This window comes from Strix uralensis, chromosome 3, assembly GCF_047716275.1.
Source record: "Strix uralensis isolate ZFMK-TIS-50842 chromosome 3, bStrUra1, whole genome shotgun sequence".
NCBI classification, from domain to species: domain Eukaryota; kingdom Metazoa; phylum Chordata; class Aves; order Strigiformes; family Strigidae; genus Strix; species Strix uralensis.
The window spans coordinates 106012467-106024512 of record NC_133974.1 but is presented as its reverse complement, the minus strand read 5'-3'; the positions used below and the strand labels follow the sequence as shown (position 1 = coordinate 106024512).

At 34.5% G+C, this 12046-nt stretch overlaps 1 protein-coding gene across 1 annotated transcript in view; it reads right to left on the bottom strand.

Annotated features, from left to right (window-relative positions):
- The window catches only part of SPATA17 (spermatogenesis associated 17), a 92479-nt gene that overhangs the window by 69888 nt on the left and 10545 nt on the right, over positions 1–12046 (bottom strand). Inside the window, exons 4-5 of the mRNA XM_074864855.1 lie at positions 9295–9345; positions 3676–3779 (exon numbers count right to left, since the gene is read on the bottom strand). Of these exons, the coding sequence (XP_074720956.1) occupies positions 3676–3779; positions 9295–9345 (155 nt within the window). The remainder of the gene's footprint in view (positions 1–3675; positions 3780–9294; positions 9346–12046) is intronic.

The following is a 12046-nucleotide window of genomic DNA, read 5'->3' as shown; positions in this document are numbered from 1 at the left end:
AAAAATCTGAGTATGTCCTTATGTAGACAGAGTTCAGGGTACAAATTCATTCTTTTGCCATCTATCAAGGGATTCTTTGAATCACTTCTCAACTTAACTACTCGGGACTGTACTGGGGACACCAGCAGCCATCACTCCTATTGGTTCTGTAGCAGTGGGAAGTAACAGGAATGCTGGAGGAAAAACCCACCCACTCTTCAGCCAGTCTGAGAGCTGAAGCTGACAGTTATCTTCAGTTCATACAAAACCAGTTCCTCAAGTTAGGATAAGCAGTCTGTTAAGTGAGTGCAAACTCACACATAATATGACTATTATTATTTAATTATATTTTAGGTCAATTTCTGTTAAATCAATTTCTGTTAAACTTAATTACATCCCTCTATGGCTTTAAACTGGGGCAGCTTCTATTAAGTTTACTTTCTCTTGGGGTTTTCGCAGTAAAGACAAATGATAAAGGTCTGGCTACTAAATGAGGGCAGCTATTAAATAAGGACGGTTTGTATTAAAGCTGAATGGTAAAGATGTGGCTACTGGTTGAGAAAACCCCTTAGTAAGGGAAGTGTCTTGTATTTTAAAAAAAGAAAGGTGAAGGTGGAGAGAGAAGGAAACAAACTTTGTTCAATAACTCTTATAAGAAACTAACAGAATGTCCAAAGTTTCATGGCAACTTCCTCTGAAGTTTCTCTTAGAAACAAGTGAGTGGTAACTTGATACAGGCTCCTCCTTAATGAAAAAGGAGAAAATTAAACACAACTCCTGGTTCTAGAGACCAAGAGGTAAAAGCATATCTCAGAAGGAGTTGCCATGTGATTTCAGGTAACTGTTGATAAATAAGAACTCTGTCAGCTTTATTCTAGAAGACTGAGAACCATATATTGTAGTTCAGTTTAGAATTACATCATAATTCCAGAAAGAATACAGTTTAAACAAACTTGAAATTATCAATTTCTAGTGTGTATCTGTTGGGTGGTTTTTCTGGGGTTTTGTTTTTGTTTTTGTTTTTTCTGGAAGTGAAGAGTTATACCACTCTGGAGTTCTTAAAATCAGTCTCTGTTTTACTGTAGTTCTATTGCTATTTATTGAAAAACTTGGTTCTTTACTAGCACTGACACTGCACTAATGCACGTGATCTGATGAATACACCTATAAGACGAATAAGAAAGAATGCATTACTACATGTATCATGTTGTGTTGTTTTGTGGTGTTCTGGTGTTCTAGAGATGTGAAACACTCAAAGCCAGCCTAACCTGAGTGCACAAGTGTATTAGTGGCTCTGTCCACCAAAGTGTAAATTTCCATAACGCTGATGCTGGAATAAAACCCAGCCATTTCATAAATGAACTCCTTCAATTTCAGACAATTCTTGGTGTTTTTTAAAAGGAACAATTCCAATAATTTTATATACACAAAAATGTTTGTGAACAATGAGGTTATACTCTTCCACATTTGATGTGATGGGTGATGAAAATATGCAGAGAATCTCTCCTCTGCCTTTTTCAGTATCCCTCGTAAGAAACACTGTGGGCCACCTTGGGGCCAAAATAGCTGTCAGCAACTTAGCCCAATGACAGGAAAAATCTGTTTGGCTGAGGGCCTACACCTGATCTTCACTAAACATCTGTTAGATTTCATAAGTAGAATGTCGAAGATAATATACATATTAGTTTTCAAATGTACTCCAATGAAGAGATTACTGCAGTGGTTCTTGATTGCACTTGAGAACCAGTGCATTTTTAAAACTGAAACAATACAATCTATTTGACTAAATTTGCTCAAAAATTCATTTTTAACTTTTTTTTAATCTGAAATATGGATTTTTTTAACCTGAAAGACACATATTTCTGTGAACTCTGGAAGACAGAATTCAAATTAGCAGAATATCAATATATCAGTTGCCAAGTAAGAGCTCACACAGACCAACTTTGACACATTTTTATGTACCTGAAGTCATACTGCTCACCTTACCTGTTAAAGAAAAATAGCACAGAAGTATTGCTTGATTAAAATACCTAACCAATGCACAGGCTTTATGGTTTTTAAAGACCAGGAACGATACTAGGGAATTTGATGAACATGTCAAAGTACTGAAAGACACATATTTTTGTAGTCCCCCAAAGTTAGATGTACCCAGCAGAGATCTATTTTGGGTGTGGGGAAATAAAATACAAAGCTCCCATCAATCTGTGTTCAGTACAGCAGGAATACCACTTGCTATCTTGTTTTATTCACACATATCAAAGGTCAATCTAACTGACATATTATGAGTCTTGTTCCAGATTTAGGGAGGGAATGGAGATGAGTGATAGAACTATTATGAACAGAGAAGCAGGTTACATCTCTGCAGTTCATCCAGTTATATTAATTTTTGACCAGAAAATTACGGCTTCATTTAGTTTCCGAGATTTGGTCTAGTCTTCCTAGGGTTCTACCTTTTCAAGAAGAGGACATATTTCAAGGATTTCAGAACACAAAGGTACAGTTGAAGAGATCACAGATTTTTTAAGTCTAGTTTTGCTGAGTTATGATTTAACTTTGTGCATAGGATATATTTAAATTAATAAGTAATGAGAGATTAGAGGTAGGCGGTTATCAGTATTCTTCATTATATGTAACAATGTAATGCATGGATTACAATGCAATGACAAAGAGGATGTAGCATCAGCTAAAATTGAGGAAAAACAATATAAATTAATAAGCAGCTTCCCAAAAAGTTAGATAATTCTTTTTCTCATATATAACTTGCATATACTGTTTTCTCTAACAGTCTTCTGGCTAAATTATCTTTGCCATGTGATCTAGATGAGACTTCCAGAAATACTTTTTCACTAGACTCCCTTTTATTTCTATGCTTCAGAAAGCAAAGATTTGTCTCAGGCTTTCTGAACAGCAAAAACTGGATAGATTTTGTCCAACACCCTTTCACTTGCAGTAAGAAAGTAATGATCATGGTCACCCAGTATCTGTCTGTTTCCGCTGTTATCTGAAGAAATAGTCATGGATCAGGACATCAAATGTGCTAGAGGGAAATAATTGCCTCTATTTTAGAGAGCTTTCACCTTAAGTACAGGGAGAGACAGGGGATGGATAGGAAAAACAGAATAGGAACATATACCAACAAGTTTTATCCAGAAATCTAATAGGTAAATTAATCTCTTCTGTAACTATGAAAAAGAGTCCCCTTCACTATGTCCACACCAGTACCTTTTGCAATTAATATTCATGGTATGGCTCATGCATGTAACTTAGATCCAAATCTGTATTTTTATTCATTGTCAATAACCAATTTTCAAAACAAATTATGAAAAGAAAATTTTCTTAGCTTGTGTATAACTGTGGAAAAAAAATGAGTTCAACAAACCATATTTAGGGCATAATAATCTACGACTTCTGAGCATAGGTGAGGAGCCTAATTCGGTTTTATTAAACTGGTATAAAGCCAGAGTATGTCTAATCAATTCAAATAAATTATTCTGGATTCATAAGAGCATAAATGAGAACAGAATGTGGCACAACATTCCCAGGCATAGGATAAAGAGAATGATGACTCATATATATATATACATGATAATGGAGGGGATCCTACACTCAAAGAAATAGTTTAATTAGTGCCATAAACTTTTTACAAATAAAAGAAGAGGAAATTAATGCTTTACCACATGGAGTTTTTATCTTTACCTGACAATCTCGTTATTCACAGAAATGGCTTCCAAGTATTTCTTCAGTGCATAGTAATTATGGATATATTTCCGAACATAATAGCCTCGCCATCTTTTCTGAATCTAGAGGAAATAAATATATACTTAGTATATTTCAAATCAAAAGCTTGCATGCATATCAAATATCTGTTGTATTTCCCAAATAATATGGTTTCGTTAAAAGTGATATCTAGTAGAAGCACCAATATGTTTCAGTGAAGAAAATGAAAGTAGGACATAACATGTTCATAAATGATGATATGAATTTACTATTAAATGCCAACACTGAAAAAATAATGTTAAGTTTTAAACCACTGTTTATATTGGGTTGTGGCAACGAAAAGAAGTTCCTGTTACTGCCAGTGGCATTGTTCTATGTCAGAACAGTAAAAAACAGACAACAGAAGTGGTGTCTTTCCTCAGGTACAACATGCATTCCCTACTGAGTCACCACCTCACCAATATCTTCATCTACAGTCTCATCTTTGTGCTCTGGATATAACCTAAACTGAATAGAAGCCTTCCTGGTAACTCAATGAATCAGGCCTTGTGGAAATATAATTTACAAATTGAAGTTCTTTCATCTCCAAAGTAAGATGATGCATGTCTACTTGTTGCACATTAATTATAATCTTCTCAGAAAATACTATTCTTCCTGCGTAACAGATAAAGCTTAAACTGGAAAAGGAAACCTCTTTATCTGTAGCTAGTATTAAAGTTGTATTAAGAATAGAAATTAGGTAGCATCCTCCACCAGAAAGGATTCATATTTTTGTGCATTATAAAAAACATCAGTTAAAACAAAATAAAAATACTTAGTCTAGTCTGACTTTCCCCTAGAATTTATTTCAACAAAACAGTTTAAACCTTCTCTGATATTTAAAAATTCTAATCATGATGTTGCTGAAATGATTACAGCTATCTGTTTTGTGAAAAGGGAAAGTAAGTATTAATTAGGTAAAAAAATTTTCAGTACTGCCATTCTGTTAGCCATATTTATTCCTATGCCATGACACATACAGGTGGAAGATGTAACTTGCTCTATTCGGTCATGCTGAGGGATGCTCACGCCTCATTTTCTTTCCTGTAAGAGGTCAGTGTATCCTAGATCAACACATCTGAAAAACAGATTAATGATCTTTTCCTCTGTTCTCAGTGTCTAGTTCTTCTTTACATTCGTCTATCCTTGAACTTACTTCTCTTCCTGCAAAATATTCTTTACTTCCTTCCTTGCATTTTGTCTCCTTTTTTTCTCAATATATTTCTAAATTAATCTCCCAATTTCTATCTTTTAGTCTGCATTACCTTCACGCCTGCTCCAGCTTCCATCTCTTTGACATTATAAATGGGTATATTATACATTTCTCTTTGAAATCTTAATAGACATAACAGCTGAAAGGCAGAATCTACATTTAAAAAGCAGGAAGACTGAGGTCTTACGATCCAGAAGCAAATCCAAGGTGAGAAGCTACTCACCTTCACTAAGTGCACTGAAGAGAAGAATACTGTAATTTACCAAGAGGTCTCCTTTTCCTGTGGGCCTCTGGCTACTAGACTTTTCAAGAACTTAAAACTCTTCAGTGTATCTACAGGGAATGTTTTTCTTTTTTTTCCTTTACACCAATGCTCCTCTTCCCAGAACCAAGGTATGACTTCGTAAGTGAAGTGCAATCCATGTGTTTGCATTTGGATTTCTTTTCCTTACCCTATCTCTTATTCCAAAGAAGCATGTAAAAAAAGGAAAAAGAGTGTCATGTTTTGTTGTGTTTCATTCAGAAAGAAGGAAAGGGGAAAATATCTGCCCGTTGTCCACACTATCGATCAACCTTTGCACTCAGTGTCTTCAGAGTCTCTATCATCAAGTCTTGGGAATGCTCCTCAGTAATAGGCAAAATTCTCTCTACTCCTTCCAGTTCCATTGCTGTCCAATTCTGTACCACTCTCATAACTGACAAAAGTTATTGCAATTTTCCATCTCCTGCCATTTCCTGAGCTGAAAACAGTAACACACTGGAGCTATCTATAACCAGACTAACTAAGGCAGGGTTGCATATTTTCATATTTTGTCTTTGGTACCATTTTGCAATCACAAAAGCCAAAACAGTATTCTTTAAAGTAAAAACTAGCTTTCAGTCTCAACTGATGGCATCTTGTGGTATGGTTGCGATTATCTTTTTCCATGAGATTTAACAGGAGAATAAATATCACAGGAGAGCTTTCAGTAAATCTTTGAGTAATGTGTCACCAAGAAAATAAAATGATGCACTAAAACTATTAGGAATAAGAGGATATTCACTTTTAGTGTTAGTACACTCTTCTATTCCCCCTTGGGCACCACCATGTATTTTCCTATCTTGTCAAATGAGACTCAGAACTAATTTTAAAAGTTAGCATTTTCTTTTACCTATGTGTCATTGTTTGGTTGGGTTTGGGTTTTTAATAAAAAGGTTTAGGACCTCTAGACATTGTTATATGAATAAATAATATTTATGTGAGCAGCTGAACATGGGAACAAGAAAGGTTAAACACTAGACATGCTTCTTTGCACTAGATGATCATAAATTTCATACTCTTTGCAACTCCACCTTCTCATACACAAGCTTATTGGGTTAAAAAGGGATAGAGAAAGAGCAAAGAATGAGTATGCCTTCAGAGATCTGGGATTAAGCAAAATCCTTCGCATGTGAATAAGGATCTTAGCTTTGTTTTTCTGTTTGGCTTCAAAATTTCTCAACAAGAGCAACTTGGCTCCCATATAGCTGTGTGCTCATTAATGCAGGATTATGGTCCCTTTGAAACTCTTTCTGACAGTCTTCACCTCACAGTTATAAATGTAGAACTGGATATTTGTGGGTTAAAGGATCAAAACTCAAACTGAAAGACAAAAGACTCAGATTGTATAAAGTTCTAATTATCTCCAATGGGCTCAGTGTACCAATTAAATGCTGCATTCTACCTTTATTTACACCACTTTCTGTTCAGAATGATCTCACTGATTTCAACTGAAGGAAACATAAGTAAGAAAAACTGCATTATGTCTCAATATATTTTATGCTAGATTTCTGTTTCCCTAATACTGTATGTCAGAGATTACAAAACTGAAGACTAATCTTTTTGGAAAGGAACATTTTACACTAAGCTTCTGATGACGTTCAGATTTTCAGTGTGAAAGTTTTAAATGTTTGCTTTTATAAGGAAGTATAACATGTTACAACCATATTTCTTTTTAATTCCAAGGTGAATGTTCTAAAAATTCTTGAAAAAAAAGAGACGTGTGTATGCCCTTCAAAGTAATTAGCAAGTTTCAACAGTGATTGGTACAAAACAATTATTGTCATTGATCAGCACTGAACAGATAATTTTAAACAAAGTCATTGTGTGCTCAGCAGATTACAGCTTGTTAACGGGCAAGTTCTAAATGACCTCTTAAGCTAGTCAAATCAATGATGCATATTCCTCATTAAGTAACATCAAAATGTAAGTGGTCTTATAAATAATGTTTATTTTAAGCACTAAAACAAATGGCAAAACCTTGATATATCAAAAGCCATCTGCTCATGGAAATATTTTTTTCCATAGGATTACTTTTGTTGCTGAAAATTTATAGCAACCTTAAATCTTTTAAGGAGACAATCATATTCTGACCTAGTTCTCAAAACTGAAATTGATTAAAACAAGTTCTCTGATTTAATTTTAAAAGGTGAAACTGCTAGTTCTGGTTACAACTAAATGCAATCCAGAGAGAGAGAGATGTAGACTGACTTCAAAACTATGAGCATGTGTACACCCTCAATGACACTTCAATTGCCAAAATTGAAAGTGCCTTTCTAATCAGTGACTATAAACCGAAATAAATATTTTAATAATACTATGACGCAAAACTAAGTGGTTAAACAGAAAAACATACACAGTTATTGTTATATTTTCACAACACTGAACTATATTAATCATGAATCAAGCTCATGGTCTGTGGATATATGGCACTGTTGGCTTAGGAAACCTAAAGTCTGGCCACATATCTTCTGTGCAGAAACTCAACAAGCCTTATTCGCTATTGTCCTGGACCATGGTTAGTTCTTCAAAAAACAGACAACAGCAAAAAAAAAACATTCAGTGTTTCAGAATGGTAGCATTTTAAATCTGCTCTGCAGATATGGCTGCACAAGATACAGACAGAGGAGAATCAGATTCTGACATTTGCAACTAAATAAAGATCTGTTCTATTGTTTTCTACTGATTTAAATTTCCATTAAAGAAAAGGACATGACTGAAAAAAGGGTACTTTGAAGATTTATATCACCTAATGATTCAACATTATATTTCCATTACAAATGAATGGGAACACATTCAATTTCTTTTAAAAATGAAAGACCAAATTCAAAACTCCATTTGACTAGAATACATAATTACCTCTGAAATTTGGTCTTTGAATGCTTTCTGAAAGTACACGGCCAACTTTTAAGAGCTGGCTCGCATCTTGTGTTTTCGCACTGACTTCAGCTGCATGAGTATACAGTATTTATTCACTGTGGAATACTTTCAAATTAACTAACTAAGGAATGAACTAAAACAAACAAACAAAAAAGTACATTTCTGAGGAATTAGATTGCTGTTAAAAGACCTTCAGCTCTCTAACGTGTACCAGATGTAAGATTCTATTTTGTGCCTTTGAGAGAACAAGCACTAAGTCAAAAACCTGATGGGAACACATCTCTTGAGCCTGAGTTATTTTGGAACTAGAAAGGCCACAAAATTAAAATCCATTCTGAGAATCTTCTTACTTTACAGGAGTTTCCTTTGGTTACTCTTCATCCCCACCACATTCCTACATGTGGTAGAATTCAAAAGGTAAGATGCCTTGCCTAAAAAGATATAGGCCTCTAAAGTAAAGCAGGTCTATTCCACAAAATAAAATAATTAAGATAAAAAGATTTCATTCCAAGAACTATCTCATGTCCTTCCTGTGTTTTACATATTTAAGTGTGGTTCCAAATTCAGGAAAAACTGCTAATTTCTAGGTAAATATATTTTGCAGTTTTCTCCATAACAAACTTCATTTGCCGTATATTTACTAAAGTTCAAGGACTGTTTAAACTCTTCTTCATCTAGTAAAATTCACTTATCATCAATGAGATAAGTACAGTTCCACCTCTACGTTAAGGCAATGAAACTATCCTGTGCTCTCTGAGTAACTCTTGAGATTCAATACATCAAATGTCATGTATTAACAAAAGAAGAAGCACAGCCACATCAACGAACATAAAAGCCCTATAGTTTCTCAGAACTGTAAATATATGTCTACATTTGTAAGAATACTCACAGATACAATGTTTGGGGTTTTTATCAATATCATATACGGTAAGGTACAATGAACATTTACATGGGGCAAGATACATGCAGATGCCTTAAATTCAGCTACCGCTTTCAAATACAACCCAGACTACTGAGTGTAACTTTAATTTTTAACTATGTACTATTTCCCACTGTTGCCATCAGCATATCAATCAAGTGTATATTATTCTGGTTTGCTCATTTTATTAAAAGCAAATTCGGAGCACAATTGACTTTTCATTTGTTTAACAAGTGAAGAAATATTTACCCTGACAGCCATTTCATTGTAGAAATTCATCTTCATAATAAAATATGCTGTCTGTGAATCAAGGAAAAAAAAGATGGCATATATTTCAGTTACACAAAGACAGTGCTCCTATTTTTACATATAAAAGATAAGAATCTTTATACATAATACATAATAAGAGTTCTAGGCTTAGAGAGAATAAAATCAAACTTTGTATTGAAGAGATAGGCTTCCTAATACATAATGCAGGCTTAACCAGAAAAATCTATGGTAGTCAAACTAGGAGCTAATGGAGATATATGATCATAAAATGCTCTCCGCTGAGTTTGATAATCAATGGTGCTCTACTGAGAGTAGAATAACAAAGCAGAAATATTCACAAGTGCTGGTGACACGTAGTATTGTATGATTTATTCACTGGGGTTCTTTTAGCCAAAACTCACAGAAACATAAAAGGAATTCATATTTCAAGACGTCTGGTTTAATGAAAAATTCAAAGAAATGCTGTCTTCAGTCGAAATCGTTCAAGGATACGGATGCAGTGATGGAGCAAAATTGTGCCTTCCAACCATCTGTACTAAATGTTATGTACTTAGCTGCCTCCCGAGTAATCCTTGGGAATTTTGTTTCATTTAATATTCATTTTAACACCATAAAATCATAAATACAATGATACCATGTTACAGTGAATCCCCTGATATAGAAAACATTTCCTGAAGTCCTGGTTTCCTTCCAATAAAGTAGAATTCCTCTCATAGTGAACGAATCCCCTATTATACTAAGCAATCACTTGGCAGCATAGGTTATTTTAATGGATACATCACTTTAAACTAAGCTTTCACATCTGTTCCGCCCTCTAATTACAAATGCAAAATGAACATAATTCACAATTGTATCATAAAAAGTAAAATATAAGTACTTTGAATGCAAGAGTATGTCCTTTATTTAGCACAACATGCAGCTTTTATGTGTTTCTCATGTTTTAGACACAAATCAAAAGCAAAAGTGCTTTCCCCTGATATAGTGATTTTCTCCCCCATGGCAAACAGGAATTCAGTATAAAAGGGTTTCACTGTAATTAGTGTTATTTGAATTGCCTAGTCTGATCCAAAGCAAATTGTCTGTGGAGAGCAGCAGGACTGGATTATTTATCAACAGTCTGGGCAATTAAGAAACAGTTGGCTGCAATATGTTATTTACAAATGAACACAATGATGCTACTTCATTTTAAATTCTCTTTCTTCATTACATTAAGCAAGGCATAATTCCTGCAGTTTAATTAAGGTGCATTTTAAATGCTCACTTTAATATCATACCAATCTACTAATAATGGAAACAGTAGAAGAGATATTTCTTATATGAAAGAAAAATGCAGGACTGCTAAATTTCAAAAAAGTTTCACGTATATGTATAGATGTACACACACACACACATATACATATACATATTTGAGAGACTCTCCACCCCAAAGGTATGAACTAGAATAAATAGTGGACTCTATCTCCCATTTCGTCTCCATAAATGTTTTCTGAGTGATACTAACTGTATAGCTAACACTGGAATGAAATGTTTGCCAGGTCTAAGTATATTCCTGAACTGTTCAATTAAATTGATACAGTTTTGCTCCCAAGCTCACCTTCTCTTTCTTTGCAAGGGAATGTAAGAGTCGCCACACCACCAAATAGATAAAGTATATTTTTAATGGAAATTCCTAAGCTTAAAAATGATCATCAGATTTCTGTCCATCAATGATGAATTTAAACAATCTCACACCTTTTTGTTTATTCTTCTTGTATTTGAAGGCTGTGAGCACTTAGGTCTGAATCCATCCCATTTCACTGAAGAACCTAAATTGGAGACCTAATATTATGCTTTTTATATCACCAATACTGAAAGACAGTGGGACCACTTTTCCTCCGAGTTTGGTGAAGTACTGAAGAGCTCTGCAATTGCATCTCTGTCTACAGAGATAGCCAATGGCAACTAGGGTCCTAACTTGCATACCTCACTTAGGTGTGAGAAATCAACCCTCCCACTACTTAACAAGATCACTCACAATAAAAAGGAAATTACACATTCCTGCTCTTACTCAATGTTCTACTAAATCACAAGTCAGCCAAATGCAAAATGCTCATATAACTGCTTTACAACCTTATCCTTGCACCAAAAGCCACAGCTTGTGTCACCATCTAGGTTCTTCTGCAAACGCTTTTGCCCTCTGTTTCCTAATTCTGATTAGAATAATATGTACTAGTTCTGCTATTACAAGTAATGGAGAATGTGTTCATCCCTATTCACAAAAGCATTGCCATAATTTAGTGCTTCAACCCAAGTCTATAAAGATTGTTTCCTGAGCTGGGCCTTCTTGTCCAGAAGACTCCTTTCTTATGCTTAAAGTGGAATTTCCTGCATTTCAGCTTGTGCAAGACTTTCAGAATCCAGTTCAACCAATGTAATTAAGTTACTAAGAAAACTGTAGGAGCACAGTTCTTAATTTTAGCTTGAGATTAATATTAGGAAACAGAGCTTTATACCAAAGCACCTATATTTAGAATATAGAAAGGCACATAATTTTAGTCATAATAGTGGGGTTTTTTTAACTTAATGTATTTTAACAATCAAAGAAGGAGGCACTAGAGGAGTAACAAATGAAATACTAGTAGTGATGCACATATGGACAGCCAATATGATGAGCCTCAGCCTTTGTTATTTTCCGCATCAGTACCACTCACATTTCACAATTTTGAATATAATCATTAAAATGATTTATTAT